We start from the raw sequence: 22,152 nt of genomic DNA on the forward strand, positions 1-22,152 counted from the left end.
ATACAGTTGTATATACTCATATACATACACGTACAGCCTGATGAAATAACCATTTTAGAGCTATGAGACATGTTGCTTTTATTTTTCTTCCAGGTTAGGCAATTTTTTATTTTAATAAAGTTTTTACATATTTTGAATACATATCTAGTCTTTTATCTTGCTGCATGTTCCAGATTTAAAGAAGTATCAATCACTTGAGACAACTAGTAATCGGTTTGCTAGGCAATGAAAGTATCCACCTATTTCTGTAGAATTAAACAGGTGCTTCCCATCTGTGAGTAATCAGTTTGAACATTATCTTTGGTTTGGTCATCACTGCATCATTTTTGCTTGTTTTAGTGATTCAAGAGGAGCCAGTGGTCAGTTTGCTGAGCAAGTAAGAGGGCCAAATCTGCTTCTATAGCACCAGATTGGTTCTTCCTGTTTGTGAGCATAGAGTTTGAAGATACCTGTTGTGCCGCTATGTTTGTTGTTACTGCATCAATAGTGGGGGTTTTTCTCTTATTTTAGTGATCTACTCAGATTGGGAAATAGCTGCCTTCATTTGAAGGTACTGAAGGCCTCATTTCTGCTATTGTTTATTGTGTTTATATAGCACCTCTTGTATAAATACCTTTTCTTGGGGTATTTAGTTATATTTTTTATATATATATTTAACTGAAGAAACAGACTAGAATGTAAATGTTAATGGAATACATTTTAATGTTAGAAGCAAGATCTCAAAGTATAACATGTGTTAAAGGTTAGTTTGTATTTTACAGCTTTTTATGTGCTTTATGCATTGTGCTTTAATTATGCAAAAGGTTCAATCCATAGTCCAGCAATTGCAAAATAAAAAAGCAAACAGCCTCAGTATATCAAAGGAAGGATAAATACCTCTTCTCTAACCAGCAGAGCAGAACATTGCAATGGGACACCCATCATTTTATGTGGATTCCACGTCACTGAGTTAGCCCTGAAAACATAAACATGAAAATGCAAATCAATATATTCAGTATATTCCCTATATATTGCATTACTATGGCTGCAACATACGCATGTATTACAGCCACATTCTATAATTGTAACACATAAACTATGTGGGTTTTGTGTTGCCAACATCAGGCATTGGGCCAGATTGCAAGTGTCACGCTATTTTTTTTTTACGCTCGCACGCTCTCTGCGCTCAAAGCAAAAAATCAGCGCACAAGCGAAACCCAATGTGCGCAAACTTCAGGACTTTGGATATCCCCTAATGTATATGCATCTTTCTTTGTGCAATATATGCACACAGAACTTTACAGAGTAAAGGGGAAACACAAAGAGCCTAGAAATGGAGCAAACAAAAATTTAAGGGGGTAGAGAATAAATTAAATTGATGGAATTGCAAGACTTGTAGACAATGTTTTCACTTAATGTTTTTATTCCTTGTAAAAAAAAATATTTAGATCAGAATGCACTGAAGAATTAAATAACATCTATAAGTAGATGAGCAATGTAGATACAATACCAAATCAAATAGCTGTAAACATATCCTTCTAAACAAGGGGAGGAGAAGGAGAAAGAAGAGGGAGGGTGAATGGAAATAGAGAAGGAAAATGAAGGGGGGAATGACAAGTGGAGAGAGAAAGGAGGGGGATAAGAGCTGAAGTTACGAAGGAATAGAAAGTTACAAGCGATATTGCAATAAAAGTGAGGAAAGAATACAAAATAATGGAGAGGGGAGGTCAGAGCTGCTAAGATTCAATGTAAAGAAAATATTTTCACCGGATGCTCAACAACTGCTTCCTGGAGGGTGCTACTATTAGTATGTGGCCCACAAAGGGTGAAACTCCCGATACTCCTTGTGTTGTTAGGGTGTCAAAAAAAACAGCAACTTGAGCCCATGAATTAATTAAATAGCTTCTTTCACAAATCATGTCCCAGACTCAACCAACTGCATTGTGTCATCTCCTAACTGCCACCACAGATTATATCCTACCTAGGCCTTAAACCAAACCACAGCCTTTTACACAACTGTGGTCCAAATAGACTAATATAGCTTAAGAGGGGTCAAGACCTTTATGTAATATAAGTAGGAAATTAAAGAGGGGCAGTATGGGAGGTGGTAGTGGGGGCCCATACAAGAGGACGTTATATAAAACCTTGGCCTTAGTCATAGTGAAAATAGCATATATTACAGTTAGCTAGCTTGTGGCTTTAAGCGCCATTAAAAAACCTTGAGATTTTTTATAAAATGTTTAGTTTTGCATAGTAAAATAACTTTGCAATATACTTTCAGTATTGTGGATTTTCTAACTTTGGAAATTCACACTGTTGACTTCTTGAAGCTATAAATGCTACATATTGTTCCCTTATTCAGCAGATAACAACTGCAAAACAATGCGCTATATACTAACATAATGACTGTGGTTAAAGGCAAACAGAGGGTGGTGTTTGGCTTTGAAAACCAACTACAGAAAGCAAGATGCTAATTTGTTTTAAAAATGTTTACATTTGACTGATATGTTATTCTATAGCAAGACAATAGAAATATCTTGTAATTACAGGTGCTTAGTTTTCCTTTAACGTTAATAAAGATCCTATTATTCTTGACTCTAGTCTATAAAGCTAAAATAAAATCCCTTATACAAAAGAACAATATATAGGCATTCCCACAAACAGAACAGCAAACTATAAAATATTACATCTAATTTGTTAACTAACAACATTAGCCTTGCCAACATCTATTTAGTGTGCCCTATACTTTCAATGAATAATACAGCCACGCTAAACATCGCTCATACATTGGGCCAGATTACAAGTGGAGAGCTAATCAATGCTCCCGCTTGAGCACTAACTGCATTAGAAGTGAACTTTTTGCCCTCATCGGGTTGCGCTCCTTCTATGAGTTGAAAGTAAACTGTTGTCACTCATGCACTAACCCAAGTGCAAAAAGCCAAAGCTAGAGTATGTCTATTCATAAATAAATAAATATTTCTACATATATCTGATGACTTTTTTGGTACAATATATATCTATACCTATATGATTATATATAGGAATAGATACATTTCAGAAATATATAGGAATATCTATTTATAAATAAATAGAACATATTCTACTATGTGCAAAACATTGGAATGTGAAATATTTACAGCAAAACACAGTATAACACTTTATTAAAAATTAATATTGCATTAATATGCTTTTAAATGTTTTCATCTACTTAACTGCAAAGGGCTCCAATACACTTATACATGTGTCTATATATGTGTACATATGTATTTATGTGTTTATATATGTATATATTTCTGTAAATACATATATACACATATAAATACATATGTAGACATATAGAGACATATATATATATATATATATATATATACCTATTTAGGACATGTATATGTATGTATGTATGTCTATGTTAAAGCCCTTTGCCTGGCTTTTTTTAACACCTGAAACCTCATATCTTTGAGCACTTATAACTTTTGTGTGCAAATACCAGTGATAAACCCCTTAATGCTCGCGTGCAAACATTTGCGCTCCACTCATAATCTGGCCCATTGTGAGTTATGTGTTACCGGCCAGAAGCGCAACACATAACAAAGCTATCAAAGTCTGTGTGACTGGAGTCTTGAAGTGAAGACTATAATAAAAGTACATAAAAAACATTTAAAACATATTACAATAAAGTATTACACATACACACACACATATATGTGTATACATAAGCACAAACACACACACACACACACATATATGTGTATACATACGCACACACACACACACACATATATATATATGGGTGTATGTATTTGTGGGAATACATATGTATACATACATACACATATACACATACATACACATAAATACATGCAATGGATATAACAATTCTACATTAAATACAAAGAAATTGCAGGTTTTTGAAATGTGAAGACAGACATTGCAAATATCAGACTTTCTTTCATGTAATTGGCAAGAGTCCATGAGCTAGTGACATATGGGATATACAATCCTACCAGGAGGGGCAAAGTTTCCCAAACCTCAAAATGCCTATAAATACACCCCTCACCACACCCACAATTCAGTTTTACAAACTTTGCCTCCTATGGAGGTGGTGAAGTAAGTTTGTGCTAAGATTTCTATGTTGCTATGCGCTTCTCAGCATTGTTGAAGCCCGATTCCTCTCAGAGTACAGCGAATGTCAGAGGGACGTGAAGGGAGTATCACTTATTTGAATACGATGATTTCCCTAACAGGGGTCTATTTCATAGGTTCTCTGTTATCGGTCGTAGAGATTCATCTCCTACCTCCCTTTTCAGATCGACGATATTCTCTCAATTTACCATTACCTCTACTAATAACTGTTAGTACTAGTTTGGCTATCTGCTATATGTGGATGGGTGTCTTTGGGTAAGTATGTTTTTATTACTTAAGACACTCTCAACTATGGTTTGGCACTTTATGCAATTATATAAAGTTCTAAATATATGTATTGTACTTATATTTGCCATCAGTCAGGTTCATGTATTTCCTTCTGCAGACTGTCAGTTTCATTTTTGGGAATATAAACATTTTAAGAAATTTATTTCTTACCTGGGGTTTAGTTTTTTTTTCAATTTGACTACTTTTTGCAATTGCGGGTGTTAGGCCCGCGTGAGCGTCAAATGCTAGACATTATTGCGTCATTTTTGGCGCAAACTTTTTTTGGCGCGAAAAAATACGTTTATGACGCAACTTCGTCATTTCCGGCGTCATACGTGACGCTGAGACCTTTCACACGGCGGCGTCATTAGTGACGCAAGTGTGTCATTTCCGGTCATTTTTGGCGCCAAAAAAGTTTACTTTACGTTGTGCGTCATACTTGGCGCCAAATTTTTTTCATTATTTCAATACCCCATTCATGTTTGCCTCCTGATTTCTTCTCTATCAAGAGGCCTATGCTTTTGCATTTTTTCCCATTCCTGAAACTGTCCTTTAAGGAAATAAGATAATTTTGCTTTATATGTTGTTTTTTCTTTTACATTGAGCAAGATGTCCCAATCCGATCCTGTCTTTGAAGTTTCTGCTGGAACATTGCTGCCTGACATCGGTTCTACCAAAGCTAAGTGCATTTGTTGTAAAATTGTAGAAATTATTCCACCGAATGTCATTTGTAATAGTTGCCATGATAAACTTTTACATGCAGATAGTGTTTCTATCAGTAATAGTACATTGCCAGTTGCAGTTCCTTCAACTTCTAATGTGCATGATATACCTGTTAATTTTAAAGAGTTTGTTTCTGAATCTATTATGAAGGCTTTGTCTGCATTTCCACCTTCTAATAAACGTAAAAGGTCTTTTAAAACTTCTCATTTAGCTGATGAAATTTCAAATGACCAACAACATAATAATTCATCCTCTTCTGATGAGGATCTATCTGAAACAGAAGATCCTTCCTCAGATATTGACACTGACAAATCTACTTATTTATTTAAAATAGAGTATATGCGTTCTTTATTAAAAGAAGTGTTAATTACTTTGGATATTGAGGTAACCAGTCCTATTGACGTTCAGTCTAATAAACGTTTAAATGCTGTTCTTAAACCTCCTGTGGTTTCCCCAGGTGTTTTTCCCATTCCTGAGGCTATTTCTGATATGATTTCTAGGGAATGGAATAAGCCAGGTACTTCCTTTATTCCTTCTTCAAGGTTTAAGAGATTGTATCCTTTACCAGCAAAATCGATAGAGTTTTGGGAAAAAATCCCCAAAGTTGATGGGGCTATTTCTACTCTTGCTAAACGTACCACTATTCCTATGGAAGATAGCACTTCCTTTAAGGATCCTTTAGATAGGAAGCTTGAATCTTATCTAAGGAAGGCCTATTTATATTCAGGTCATCTTCTCAGACCTGCTATTTCTTTGGGTGATGTTGCCGCTGCATCAACTTTCTGGTTGGAAAATTTAGCGCAACATGAATTGGATTCTGACATATCTAGCATTGTTCGCTTGCTGCAACATGCTAATCATTTTATTTGTGATGCATTTTTGATATTATCAAAATTGATGTTAGATCCATGTCTTTAGCTGTATTAGCTAGAAGAGCTTTGTAGCTTAAATCTTGGAATGCTGATATGACATCTAAATCTATAATTTATTTGGTTTTCAGTTGGATTCTATTATTTCAACTATCACTGGAGGAAAAGGAGTTTTTTTGCCTCAGGATAAAAAACCTAAGGGTAAATCTAAGGCTTCTAACCGTTTTCGTTCCTTTCCTCCTTCCAAGGAATCTGCTTCCAGTTGGAAGCCTTCCTCAAATTGGAATAAATCCAAGCAATTTAGGAAACCAAAGTCTGCCCCTAAGTCCGCATGAAGGTGCGGCCCTCATTCCAGCTCAGCTGGTAGGGGGCAGATTAAGGTTATTCAAGGATTTTTGGATAAAATCTGTCCAAAATCATTGGATTCAGAGCATTGTCTCTCAAGGGTATTGAATAGGATTCAAAGTAAGACCTCCTGTGAGAAGATTTTTTCTCTCACACATTCCTGTAAATCCAGTAAAAGCTCAGGCTTTTCTGAAGTGTGTTTCAGACCTGGAGTCTTCAGGGGTTTTATTCAAACCTATTCATTGTTCCAAAGAAGGAAAATTTGTTCAGACCAGTTCTGGATCTGAAAATTTTGAATCGTTATGTAAGAGTACCAACTTTCAAGATGGTGACTATAAGGACTATTCTGCCTTTTGTTCAGCAAGGACATTATATGTCCACAATAGACTTGCAGGATGCATACCTTCATATTCCGATTCATCCAGAACACTATGAGTTTCTGAGATTCTCTTTTCTAGACAAGAATTACCAATTTGTTGCTCTTCCATTTGGCCTAGCAACAGCTCCAAGAATCTTTTCAAAGGTTCTGGGTGCCCTACTATCTGTAATCAGAGAACAGGGTATTGCGGTGTTTCCTTATTTGGACGATATCTTGGTACTAGCTCAGTCTTTACATACTGCAGAATCTCACACAAATCAACTAGTGTTGTTTCTTCGGAAACATGGTTGGAGGATCAATTTACCAAAAAGTTTCTTGATTCCTCAGACAAGGGTCACCTTTTTAGGCTTCCAGATAGATTCAGTGTCCATGACTCTGTCTCTAACAGACAAGAGACGTTTAAAATTGGTTGCAGCCTGCCGGCACCTTCAGTCTCAGTCATTCCATTCAGTGGCTATGTGCATGGAAGTTTTAGGTCTCATGACTGCAGCATCGGACGCAATCCCCTTTGCTCGTTTTCACATGAGACCTCTACAGCTTTGTATGCTGAATCAATGGTGCAGGGATTATACAAAGATATCACAATTAATATCCTTGAATCCCAATGTACGACACTCTCTGACATGGTTGATAGATCCCCATTGTTTGGTTCACGGGGCTTCTTTTGTTCACCCAACCTGGACTGTGATCACAACAGATGCGAGTCTTTCAGGTTGGGGAGCTGTTTGGGGGTCTCTGACAGCACAAGGGGTTTGGAAATCTCAAGAGGCGAGATTACCAATAAATATTTTAGAACTCTGTGCAATTCTCAGGGCTCTTCAGTTCTGGCCTCTACTAAAGAGAGAACCGTTCATTTGTTTTCAGACAGACAATATCACAACTGTGGCTTATGTCAATCATCAGAGTGGGACTCACAGTCCCCAAGCTATGAAAGAAGTATCTCAGATACTTGATTGGGCAGAATCCAGCTCCTGTCTAATCTCTGCGGTGCATATCCCAGGTGTAGACAATTGGGAGGCGGATTATCTCAGCCGCCAGACTTTACATCCAGGGGAGTGGTCTCTCCATCCAGATGTGTTTTCTCAGATTGTTCAGATGTGGGGGCTTCCAGAGATAGACCTCATGGCCTCTCATCTAAACAAGAAACTTCCCAGATACCTGTCCAGGTCCAGGGATGTTCAGGCGGCAGCAGTGGATGCGCTGACACTTCCTTGGTGTTATCAACCTGCTTACATCTTCCCGCCTCTAGTTCTCCTTCCAAGAGTGATTTCCAAAATCATCATGGAACAGTCTTTTGTGTTGCTGGTGGCTCCAGCATGGCCACACAGGTTTTGGTATGCGGATCTGGTTCGGATGTCCAGTTGCCCGCCTTGGCCACTTCCGTTATGGCCGGACCTACTATCTCAAGGTCCGTTTTTCCATCAGGATCTCAAATCATTAAATTTGAAGGTATGGAAATTGAACGCTTAGTTCTAAGTCATAGAGGTTTCTCTGACTCAGTGATTAATACTATGTTACAAGCTCGTAAATCTGTCTCTAGAAAGATTTATTATACAGTTTGGAAGACTTACATTTCATGGTGTTCTCATAAATTCTCCTGGCATTCTTTTAGAATTCCTAGAATTTTGCAGTTTTTTCAGGATGGTTTGGATAAGGGTTTGTCTGCAAGTTCCTTGAAAGGACAAATCTCCGCTCTTTCTGTTTTATTTCACAGAAAGATTGCTATACTTCCTGATATACACTGTTTTGTACAGGTTTTAGTTTGTATTAAGCCTGTCATTAAGTCAATTTCTCCTCCTTGGAGTCTTATTTTGGTTTTGAGGGCTTTACAAGCTCCTCCTTTTGAACCTATGCATTCTTTGGATATTAAACTACTTTCTTGGAAAGCGTTGTTCCTTTTGGCTATCTCTTCTGCTAGAAGAGTTTCTGAGCTATCTGCTCTTTCTTGTGAGTCTCCTTTTCTGATTTTTCATCAGGATAAGGCAGTTTTGCGGACTTCTTTTCAATTTTTACCTAAGGTTGTGAATTCTAACAACATTAGTAGAGAAATTGTTGTCCCTTCTTTATGTCCTAATCCTAAGAATTCTTTGGAGAGATCCTTACATTCTTTGGATGTGGTAAGAGTTTTGAAATATTATGTGGAAGCTACTAAAAATTTCAGGAAGACTTCTAGTCTATTTGTTTCATTTTCTGGTCCTAGGAAAGGTCAGAAAGCTTCTGCTATTTCCTTGGCTTCTTGGTTGAAACTTTTGATTCATCAAGCTTATTTGGAGTCGGGTCAAACCCCGCCTCAGAGAATTACAGCTCATTCTACTAGATCAGTCTCTACTTCATGGGCTTTTAAGAATGAAGCTTCAGTTGATCAGATTTGCAAAGCAGCCACTTGGTCCTCTTTGCATACATTTATTAAATTCTACCATTTTGATGTATTTGCTTCTTCGGAAGCAGTTTTTGGTAGAAAAGTTCTTCAGGCAGCTGTTTCAGTTTGATTCTTCTGCTTTTTGATTTAAGTTTTTTTCTTTCAAAAGTGAAAATAAACTTGTTTTTGGGTTGTGGATTATTTTCTCAGCGGAATATGGCTGTTTTTATTTTATTCCCTCCCTCTCTAGTGACTCTTGAGTGGAAGACTCCACATCTTGGGTATTGATATCCCATATGTCACTAGCTCATGGACTCTTGCCAATTACATGAAAGAAAACATAATTTATGTAAGAAGTTACCTGATAAATTCATTTCTTTCATATTGGCAAGAGTCCATGAGGCCCACCCTTTTTATGGTGGTTATGATTTTTTGTATAAAGCACAATTATTTCCAAATTTCCTTTGTTGATGCTTTCTACTCCTTTCTTTATCACCCCACTGCTTGGCTATTTGTTAAACTGAATTGTGGGTGTGGTGAGGGGTGTATTTATAGGCATTTTGAGGTTTGGGAAACTTTGCCCCTCCTGGTAGGATTGTATATCCCATATGTCACCAGCTCATGGACTCTTGCCAATATGAAAGAAATGAATTTATCAGGTAAGTTCTTACATAAATTATGTTTTTTCCATCTGCAATGTGATCTTCAAAAAAAAAAAAACTCCAGAGGGAAAAAAGTTAATTATTATGAATCTTTTAAATAAAAAAAGAAACATTACAACACCCTTATTTCATAAGTTTGCACACCCCACACAACTAATACTTTGTGAAAGAACATTTTGCATTTACTACAGCAGCAAGTCTTTGTAAATAATTCTCTATTAGCTGGCATATCTACACTTTGGAATTTTATCCCACAAAGTTCAAGTTTCTTCGAATTGCAAGGGGATCTCATGCTCTCTTTCGGTCATTTAGGTCAGGTTTTCGATGGGATTGAGTTCTGGGCTCTGACTGGGCCATTCCAAAACTATGGCTTTCCTTTTCTAAAGCCTTGGTCGACTTGGATGTGTGCTTTGGGTCATTATCATGCTGGAATGTGAAATTCCTCTTTAGCTTTCTGACAGAGGTCAGCAGGTTTTGTGCCAAAATATCTTGATATTTGGAGCTATTAATTATCCCATTACATCTATCTTGACAAGAGCTCCTGAAACAAATAAAGAGAAGAAGCCCCAAAGCATGATCCTACCACCACCATTCTTAAAAGTTGGTATGGTGCTCCATGAATGATGAGCTTTATTTGCTTTGTGCCAAACATATCTTTTACAATTTAAGCTGTAAAGTTCAATCTTTGTATCGCCAGACCATAGCACATAGTCACACCATGTCGAATGGCGTAGTCTGAAATGTGTGTCACCTCTAAACAACGTCAGACACCAGGACATATATATATATATATATATATATATATATATATATATATATATACATGTATATGTGTTTATATTATTTATATTATTATTTTTCTTTATTTATAAAGCGTCAACAGATTCCGCAGCGCTGTCCATGGGTACAAAGATAAAAGTACAGTATAATACAATATAAAAGACACCAGACAAAGTTTAACAAACAAATATAGGGGGAATTGAGGGCCCTGTTCCCGTGGGAATTTACAATCTAGATGGGTATGAGGGTGAAAAACAGGAGGTGGGGACTGCAAAGATGGGAATGATGTTAGTATGGAGTTAATTTGTTACTGATTTGAAGATAGGCTTCCCTGAACAAGAAGGTCTTTAGGGAGGGTTTAAAGGAAGAAAGGTTAGGGGAAAGTCTGACAGCTTGAGGAAGTGCTATTCAGATGGTCGGTGCCACACGAGAGAAGTCCTATACTCTAGCATGGGAGGAGGTGATGGTAGAAGATGCAAGGAGCAGTTCATTGTTGGATTTAAGGGGGAGGGCTGGAGTATATTTGTTGAAGAGTGAGGACAGGTTGGGGGGGGGGGTGCTGCGTTGGTAAGGGATTTGTAGGTCAGGGTGAGAATTTTGAATTTAATTCTGCTGTGACTGGGGAGCCAGTGAGGGGACTCGCAGAGAGAAGCCGCAGATACAGAGCATCAGGAGAGGTGGATTAGCCTAGCAGAGGCATTTAGGATGGATTGAAGAGGGGAGAGGCGGGAGAGAGGGAGGCCAGTTAGTAGGTTATTACAGTAGTCAAGTCGGGAAATTACCAGGGAGTGGATTAGCTGTTTAGTAGTTTCAGCACTCAGAAATGGACAGATTTTGGAGATATTGCGTAGGTGGTTGCGACATGATGAAGGGAGCAATTGGATGTGGGGTATAAAGGACAAATTGGAGTCATATATATCTGTATATATGTGTGCACATACATATTTACACATGTATACACATATTCACATATATACACATGAATACATATACACACACACACATATTTAGACATATATACAGGGAGTGCAGAATTATTAGGCAAGTTGTATTTTTGAGGATTAATTTTATTTTTGAACAACAACCATGTTCTCAATGAACCCAAAAAACTCATTAATATCAAAGCTGAATAGTTTTGGAAGTAGTTTTTAGTTTGTTTTTAGTTATAGCAATTTTAGGGGGATATCTGTGTGTGCAGGTGACTATTACTGTGCATAATTATTAGGCAACTTAACAAAAAACAAATATATACCCATTTCAATTATTTATTTTTACCAGTGAAACCAATATAACATCTCAACATTCACAAATATACATTTCTGACATTCAAAAACAAAACAAAACAAATCAGTGACCAATATAGCCACCTTTCTTTGCAAGGACACTCAAAAGCCTGCCATCCATGGATTCTGTCAGTGTTTTGATCTGTTCACCATCAACATTGCGTGCAGCAGCAACCACAGCCTCCCAGACACTGTTCAGAGAGGTGTACTGTTTTCCCTCCTTGTAAATCTCACATTTGATGATGGACCACAGGTTCTCAATGGGGTTCAGATCAGGTGAACAAGGAGGCCATGTCATTAGATTTTCTTCTTTTATACCCTTTCTTGCCAGCCACACTGTGGAGTACTTGGACGCGTGTGATGGAGCATTGTCCTGCATGAAAATCATGTTTTTCTTGAAGGATGCAGACTTCTTCTTGTACCACTGCTTGAAGAAGGTGTTTTCCAGAAACTGGCAGTAGGACTGGTAGTTGAGCTTGACTCCATCCTCAACCCGAAAAGGCCCCACAAGCTCATCTTTGATGATACCAGCCCAAACCAGTACTCCACCTCCACCTTGCTGGCGCCTGAGTCGGACTGGAGCTCTCTGCCCTTTACCAATCCAGCCACGGGCCCATCCATCTGGCCCATCAAGACTCACTCTCATTTCATCAGTCCATAAAACCTTAGAAAAATCAGTCTTGAGATATTTCTTGGCCCAGTCTTGACGTTTCAGCTTGTGTGTCTTGTTCAGTGGTGGTCATCTTTCAGCCTTTCTTACCTTGGCCATGTCTCTGAGTATTACACACCTTGTGCTTTTGGGCACTCCAGTGATGTTGCAGCTCTGAAATATGGCCAAACTGGTGGCAAGTGGCATCTTGGCAGCTGCACGCTTGACTTTTCTGAGTTCATGGGCAGTTATTTTGCGCCTTGGTTTTTCCACACGCTTCTTGCGACCCTGTTGACTATTTTGAATGAAACGCTTGATTGTTCGATGATCACGCTTCAGAAGCTTTGCAATTTTAAGAGTGCTGCATCCCTCTGCAAGATATTTCACTATTTTTGACTTTTCTGAGCCTGTCAAGTCCTTCTTTTGACCCATTTTGCCAAAGGAAAGGAAGTTGCCTAATAATTATGCACACCTGATATAGGGTGTTGATGTCATTAGACCACACCCCTTCTCATTACACAGATGCACATCACCTAATATGCTTAATTGGTAGTAGGCTTTCGAGCCTATACAGCTTGGAGTAAGACAACATGCATAAAGAGGATGATGTGGTCAAAATACTAATTTGCCTAATAATTCTGCACACAGTGTATGTACTTTTGAGCCCTTCCCAGCCATACACCTTGCCATATACCATTTTACTTTTAACCCTTTTAAAACATTTTTATCAATAAAAATGTTATATTTTTTATGTATGAGTGCAATACTTTATTGTGTTTTACAAGTGATTTGTGAATTCTGTTTTAAACCCTTACACTTTACTTCAGGTCACAAGTCACACTATTTCTTCTAGTGTTATTTGGGCTTTCACTCAAGTGCAACCAATTACTTTCAGCTTGTAATATCAGTTCTATTTAGCTTGGCCATGATGTCTACTGTAAGTAATGGGCGCACTAGGGCGATGTCGGCCATGCTAAACCTTCTCAGGTAAATCTGATTTTACCATGGACTTGTAATATATTTTGTAACATTTTTTTTGGTTGACTGTTAAATATTCAACAATGTAGTTGCCATTTGTATATTTATAACTGTAACCCCTGCAATATTTTTTCAATGTTTCAATATTGCTAATAGGATTGGTATTTCTTGTTGAGTCCGCTAGTATTGTTTCTATGATTATGACTGTGTAGCTCATGTGGATATACTGAATGTATTGATATTCCATTTTGATGTATTTTTAAATAGTTTTTATATATTGATGTAGGACCACTCAATGCAGTAGAATTAAATAATTAACATGTAGATAATAACAAGACAATGATATAACACTCTGAATTTAAATAGATTTTTTTTCTGACAAATTAATTTTTTCTCCTATTTTCTGCCCCCCTGTATCATGTGACAGACATCAGCCAATCACAGACTAGTATACGTATACCCTATGAGCTTGTGCACATGCTCAGTAGGATCTTGTTCACCAGAAAGTGTGAATATAAAAAGACTGCAAAATTTCATAAGAGAAGTAAATTGGAAAGTGTCTTAAAACTGCATATTCTTTCTGAATCATAAAAGTTTATTTTGACTTGAGTGTCCTATTGAAGTGTTTTGAGTAACACAATGCGCCTACGCATCCCTCAGTAAATTGTGCATATAGCAGTTTAGTTTAGTATTACTATTACATACAGATCCGCCCAACGGTTGTGACACTGAGATGATGGCCTCTAGTTATCAAGCCGTCAACCTCAAATTTGTGGCGAGGCTGATTCGCCTAAGTTATCAAGCCCTACACACCGGCAAAAGTAGAATCTAGTGATGTAAGCTTCGATCCGCCGGACTCAGTCCGACACAGATCGATTCTTACGTCACTCCAGATGTTCCAAACGCAAGTTCGGCATAATCTGACTACTTTTGGGAGTTATCAAAAAACTAGCAGGTACGCTCGGCACTTTTCCAGCCCAGCGTACCTGGTTTTCAATCCGCCGCCTTGGAGGTGGCGGATCCCATAGGAATTAAAGGGAGTCTGCCCATAGCGAAAGTTCATGTTCGCTGCTGCCCGACATCCCATTGATTCCTATGGGAGCTGTCTGCACCTAACACCCTAACATGTACCCCGAATCTAAACACCCCTAATATGCCCCCCCTACACCGCCGCCACCTATATTAAACATTCTAACCCCTAAACTGCCACTCCCGGACCCTGCCGCAACTATAATAAATATGTTAACCCCTAAACCGCCGCTCCCGGACCCCGCCGCCACCTACATAATACCTATTAACCCCTATCCTGCCCCCCTATACCGCCGCCACCTATAATAAATTTATTAACCCCTATCCTGCGGATCCCGGACCCCGCCGCAACTAAATAAATTGTTTAACCCCTAAATCGCTGCTCCCGGACCCCACCGCCACCTATATTAAACTTATTAACCCCTAATCTGCCCCCCCCCTACACAGTCTCCCCCTATAATAAATTTATCAACCCCTATCCTGCCCCCTCTACACCGCCGCAACCTATAATTAAATTATTAACCCCTAAACCTAAGTCTAACACTAACCCTAACACCCCCCTATCTTAAATATTAATTAAATAAATCTAAATAAAAATTACTCTTATTAAATTAATTATTCCTATTTAAAACTAAATACTTACCTATAAAATAAACCCTAATATAGCTACAATATTACTAATAATTATATTGTAGCTATTTTAGGATTTATTTTTATTTTACAGGCAAATTTAAATTTATTTTAACTAGGTATAATAGCTATTAAATAGTTATTAACTATTTAATAGCTACCTAGATCAAATAAAGTCAAATTTACCTGTAAAATAAAAACTAACTAAAGTTTCAATTACACCTAACACTACACTATCATTAAATAAATTATTCCTATTTAAAACTAAATACTTACCTGTAAAATAAACCCCAAGGCCTAGATTTAGAGTTCGGCGGTAGCCGTGAAAACCAGCGTTAGAGGCTCCTAACGCTGGTTTTAGGCTACCGCCGGTATTTGGAGTCAGTGATTAAAGGGTCTAACGCTCACTTTTCAGCCGCGACTTTTCCATACCGCAGATCCCCTTACGTCAATTGGGTATCCTATCTTTTCAATGGGATCTTTCTAACTCCGGTATTTAGAGTCGTTTCTGAAGTGAGCGTTAGAGCTCTAACGACAAAACTCCAGCCGCCGGAAAATAGCAGGAGTTAAGAGCTTTCTGGGCTAACGCCGGTTCATAAAGCTCTTAACTACTGTACCCTAAAGTACACTAACACCAATAAACTACCTATGTACCCCTAAACCGAGGTCCCCCCACATCGCCGCCACTCTATTAAAATTTTTTAACCCCTAATCTTCCGACCGCCACCTACGTTATCCTTATGTACCCCTAATCTGCTGCCCCTAACCCCACCGACCCCGTATTACATTTATTAACCCCTAACCTGCCCCCCACAACATCGCCGCCAGCTACTTACAATAATTAACCCCTAATCTGCCGACCGCAAAGCGCCGCCACCTACGTTATCCTTATGTACCCCTAATCTGCTGCCCCTAACACCGCCGACCCCTATATTATATTTATTAACCCCTAATCTGCCCCCCACAATGTCGCCGACACCTGCCTACACTTATTAACCCCTAATCTGCCGAGCGGACCTGAGCGCTACTATAATAAAGTTATTAACCCCTAATCCGCCTCACTAACCCTATAATAAATAGTATTAACCCCTAATCTGCCCTCCCTAACATCGCCGACACCTAACTTCAAACATTAACCCCTAATCTGCCGACCGGAGCTCACCGCTACTATAATAAATGGATTAACCCCTAAAGCTAAGTCTAACCCTAACACTAACACCCCCTAACTTAAATATAATTTACATCTAACGAAATTAATTAACTCTTATTAAATAAATTATTCCTATTTAAAGCTAAATACTTACCTGTAAAATAAATCATAATATAGCTACAATATAAATTATAATTACATTGTAGCTATTTTAGGATTAATATTTATTTTACAGGCAACTTGGTAATTATTTTAACCAGGTACAATAGCTATTAAATAGTTAAGAACTATTTAATAGTTAACTAGTTAAAATAATAACAAAATTACCTGTAAAATAAGTCCTAACCTAAGTTATAATTAAACCTAACACTACCCTATCAATAAATTAATTAAATAAAATACCTACAATTACCTACAATTAACCTAACACTACACTATCAATAAATAAATGAAATACAATTTCTACAAATAACTACAATTACATAAACTAACTAAAGTACAAAAAATAAAAAAGAACTAAGTTACAAAAAATAAAAAAATATTTACCAACATAAGAAAAATATTACAACAATTTTAAACTAATTACACCTACTCTAAGCCCCCTAATAAAATAACAAAGACCCCCAAAATAAAAAATTCCCTACCCTATTCTAAATTAATAAATGTAAAAGCTCTTTTACCTTACCAGCCCTGAACAGGGCCCTTTGCGGGGCATGCCCCAAGAAAATCAGCTCTTTTGCCTGTAAAAAAAAACATTCAATACCCCCCTCCAACATTACAACCCACCACCCACATACCCCTAATCTAACCCAAACCCCCCTTAAATAAACCTAACACTAAGCCCCTGAAGATCTTCCTACCTTGTCTTCACCATCCAGGTATCACCGATCCGTCCTGGCATCTGGTGCTGAAGAGGTCCAGAAGAGGCTCCAAAGTCTTCCTCCTATCCGGCAAGAAGAGGACATCCGGACCGGCAAACATCTTCTCCAAGCGGCATCTTCGATCTTCTTCCATCCGGTACGGAGCGGGTCCATCTTGAAGCAGCCGACGCGGATCCATCCTCTTCTTCCGTTGTCTCCCGACGAATGACGGTTCCTTTAAGGGACGTCATCCAAGATGGCGTCCCTCGAATTCCGATTGGCTGATAGGATTCTATCAGCCAATCGGAATTAAGGTAGGAATATTCTGATTGGCTGATGGAATCAGCCAATCAGAATCAAGTTCAATCCTATTGGCTGATCCAATCAGCCAATCAGATTGACCTCGCATTCTATTGGCTGTTCCGATCAGCCAATAGAATGCGAGCTCTATCTGATTGGCTGATTGGATCAGCCAATCGAATTGAACTTGATTCTGATTGGCTGATTCCATCAGCCAATCAGAATATTCCTACCTTAATTCCGATTGGCTGATAGAATCCTATCAGCCAATCGGAATTCGAGGGACGCCATCTTGGATGACGTCCCTTAAAGGAACCATCATTCGTCGGGAGACAACGGAAGAAGAGGATGGATCCGCGTCGGCTGCTTCAAGATGGACCCGCTCCGCACCGGATGGAAGAAGATCGAAGATGCCGCTTGGAGAAGATGTTTGCCGGTCCGGATGTCCTCTTCTTGCCGGATAGGAGGAAGACTTTGGAGCCTCTTCTGGACCTCTTCAGCACCGGATGCCAGGACGGATCGGTGATACCTGGATGGTGAAGACAAGGTAGGAAGATCTTCAGGGGCTTAGTGTTAGGTTTATTTAAGGGGGGTTTGGGTTAGATTAGGGGTATGTGGGTTGTGGGTTGTAATGTTGGAGGGGGGTATTGTATGTTTTTTTTTACAGGCAAAAGAGCTGATTTTCTTGGGGCATGCCCCGCAAAGGGCCCTGTTCAGGGCTGGTAAGGTAAAAGAGCTTTTACATTTATTAATTTAGAATAGGGTAGGGAATTTTTTATTTTGGGGGTCTTTGTTATTTTATTAGGGGGCTTAGAGTAGGTGTAATTAGTTTAAAATTGTTGTAATATTTTTCTTATGTTGGTAAATATTTTTTTATTTTTTGTTACTTAGTTCTTTTTTATTTTTTGTACTTTAGTTAGTTTATGTAATTGTAGTTATTTGTAGCAATTGTATTTAATTTATTTATTGATAGTGTAGTGTTAGGTTAATTGTAGGTAATTGTAGGTATTTAATTTAATTAATTTAATGATAGTCTAGTGTTAGGTTTATTTGTAACTTAGGTTAGGATTTATTTTACAGGTAATTTTGTTATTATTTTAACTAGGTAGCTATTAAATAGTTCTTAACTATTTAATAGCTATTGTACCTGGTTAAAATAATTACCAAGTTGCCTGTAAAATAAATATTAATCCTAAAATAGCTACAATGTAATTATAATTTATATTGTAGCTATATTATGATTTATTTTACAGGTAAGTATTTAGCTTTAAATAGGAATAATTTATTTAATAAGAGTTAATTAATTTCGTTAGATGTAAATTATATTTAAGTTAGGGGGGTGTTAGTGTTAGGGTTAGACTTAGCTTTAGGGGTTAATCCATTTATTATAGTAGCGATGAGCTCCGGTCGTCAGATTAGGGGTTAATAATTGAAGTTAGGTGTCGGCGATGTTAGGGAGGGCAGATTAGGGGTTAATACTATTTATGATAGGGTTAGTGAGGCGGATTAGGGGTTAATAACTTTATTATAGTAGCGCTCAGGTCCGCTCGGCAGATTAGGGGTTAATTATTGTAAGTAGCTGGCGGCGACATTGTGGGGGGCAGATTAGGGGTTAATAAATATAATATAGGGGTCGGCGGTGTTAGGGGCAGCAGATTAGGGGTACATAGGGATAACATAGGTTGCGGCGGTGTACGGAGCGGAAGATTAGGGGTTAATAATAATATGCAGGGGTCAGCGATAGCGGGGGCGGCAGATTAGGGGTTAATAAGTGTAAGGTTAGGGGTGTTTAGACTCGGGGTACATGTTAGAGTGTTAGGTGCAGACGTAGGAAGTGTTTCCCCATAGGAAACAATGGGGCTGCGTTAGGAGCTGAACGCTGCTTTTTTGCAGGTGTTAGGTTTTTTTTCAGCTCAAACAGCCCCATTGTTTCCTATGGGGGAATCGTGCACGAGCACGTTTTTGAGGCTGGCCGCGTCCGTAAGCAACTCTGGTATCGAGAGTTGCATTTGCGGTAAAAATGCTCTACGCTCCTTTTTTGGAGCCTAACGCAGCATTTGTTTGAACTCTCGATACCAGAGTTAATTTTATGCTGCGGCCAGAAAAAATCCCGCGGAGCGTTAACAGCCCATCTACCGCCAAACTCCAAATCTAGGCCTAAGATAGCTACAATGTAATTAATAATTACATTGTAGCTATTTTATGATTTATATTTATTTTACAGGTAACTTTGTATTTATTTTAACTAGGTACAATACTTATTAAATAGTTAATAACTATTTAATAACGACCTAGCTAAAAGAAATACAAAATTACCTGTAAAATAAATCCTAACCTAAGTTACAATTAAACCTAACACTACACTATCATTAAATTAATTAAATAAATTAACTACAAATATCTACAATTAAATACAATTACATAAACTAACTAAAGTACAAAAAATAAAAAAAACTAAGTTACAAAAAATAAAAAAGCATACGCTGTTGTCATTTATCATTGCACAAGCATTTCTAGTGAAATGCTTGTGCAATGCCGCCCCCTGCACATTCCCAACCAATCGTATCTGATCGGGATGATTGCTGTCCGCCAACCTCAGAGGTGGCGGACGAGTTAAGGAGCAGCGGTCTTAAGACCACTACTTCTTAACTTACATTTCTGGTGAGCCAAAAGGCTTGCACGGTATAAGTAGCAACTGATATCTAGAGCAGTGCACATTATATATTGTGCTCTGCTCCGAAAGACCACTGCATCACACCATGGGGCATATTTATCAAAGTGCGAGCGGACATGATACGATGTAGCACATCCTGTCCGCTGCACATCGATAAATGCCTACAGCAAATGCTGTTGGCCTTTATCATTGCACAAGCAGTTCACCAGAACTACTTGTGCAATACCGCCCCCTGCAGATTCGCGGACAATCGGCCGCTAGCAGGAGGTGTCAACCAACCCGATCGTATTCAATCGGGTTGATTTCTGGCCACCGCCTCAGAGCAGGCGGACAAGTTATGGAGCAGCGGTATTTAGACTCGCTGGAAACAAGGGACATTAAGCTCTATTCAGAGCTTGATAATTCTGCCCCTAAATGTTGCACATGACATCACTGACACCAACTGCGCATGCGCACACTCACATAAGTTCATTATGTCAAATCCAATGAACGTGTGCCACTTTTTAAGGTTAAAAGTAGGGGATTTTGAAAGTAAAAATGCAATTGCAGAATTGAAGGGTTAATATACAATAACATCACAGACACTTTGCAGGTACACTTCTTTAATTGCATTTTACAACCTATGATATTGATACTATAGTTGTTTTATGGCCCTTTAATCAACCAAATAAAACATAAACTGTAATTATTTTCGGCATCAACATTACATATATGTGGATTTAAGAAATGCAACTGAGTTGCAAGCAAGCACATGCAGTATACCCACTGTTCCATTTGCTGTAAAATTACTGCTAGTAGTGAATAATATTTTGGAACTACTACCATTGCAAATGCAAATAAACCAGACAAGCCGTGCCATATGGACTGGCTACTTTTTGCAACACAGATCTTAATATCTTAATATATAACAGATGGCTTAGTCTACCTGTAAAGGAAATATCATACACTTAGATAAAGCTGTAGAGATGGCTCAGCCAGCTAAATGCTCTTTCTTAACATCTGTGTATGTCAGAGATCACTGGTTTAATCCTTGAAACTACTTCTGGAGCTTTAATCCATGTGAGGTAAAGTAATTAGCATTTAGAATTTGGACATAATAACAATAATGATAGATAATTTGGGTGAAAAGTGATTTGCTACACTTTGAAATAGGTCTGAAATGATGCTTCAGAGCATGCAGTGGTAAAATCCCCAGTCAGTGTATGAGACAGCCTTAAAGAGGTGCTGATAGTGATAGATGATTTTGTTCAATCATGTAACAATAACATTAGGTAAAATATACTACACTCACTACCTTGAAATATATTTCTGTTCTTTATAATTTGAAGGGACATTATTAATGTAAAATACAGGGCCAGACTGAGACCAAAAATAGACCCGGGCATTTTAAGGTAAAGCAGCCCACTACCCCTAATTTTTTATTTAAAAGCCCACATACACACACTCATATCTACGCATACCACACATAGACCCACTCGTATGCACGCACACAACACACATATACTCACTCACATGCATGCACACAACACACATACACCCATTCACATGCACACACACAAAACACAGATACCCACTCAAATGCATGCACGCACACACCACACATACTCTTACATGTACGCACACACCACCCATACACACTCACATGCACACACATACACACACTCACATGCACACACTCATATAGATTTTACAAAAAAAATCTTATCTTACTACAAACCATAGTACAAGTAGTCAATATTTCCAATTGATGGTACAACATAGGAAGGCCTTCTGATAGTGAGAGACACTTTTGGACCCTTCCAACACCTAATACCTATAGAAGGCAAATGGTAAATAGGAGACCACTTTTGGATCCCATCCAGAGGTAGAACCTTATTTTTGATGGGCCATAAACTTAACTCTATAAACCAACGTATGCAGATTGCATAATTATTTAAAGGTCCAGAATTTGTAAACATAAATAAAGAACACTGCAGCTGAATACAATAGTACAAAAAGGTTACATAGGCAGGGCCTGTATGTCTTCAGAGCATATGACTTCATAAATATAAAATCCTCATCTCTAAACTAGAGTGATAAAATAGTAACTGGAA

General features: G+C 38.2%; 1 protein-coding gene across 1 annotated transcript in view; it reads right to left on the reverse strand.

Moving 5' to 3' along the window:
• The window catches only part of GAD2 (glutamate decarboxylase 2), a 273,704-nt gene that overhangs the window by 25,174 nt on the left and 226,378 nt on the right, over positions 1-22,152 (reverse strand). Inside the window, exon 12 of the mRNA XM_053712962.1 lies at positions 877-955. Coding sequence (XP_053568937.1) covers positions 877-955 — 79 coding nt within the window. The remainder of the gene's footprint in view (positions 1-876; positions 956-22,152) is intronic.

Source organism: Bombina bombina, chromosome 5 (genome assembly GCF_027579735.1).
Source record: "Bombina bombina isolate aBomBom1 chromosome 5, aBomBom1.pri, whole genome shotgun sequence".
In the NCBI taxonomy this organism is placed as follows: Eukaryota; Metazoa; Chordata; class Amphibia; order Anura; family Bombinatoridae; genus Bombina; species Bombina bombina.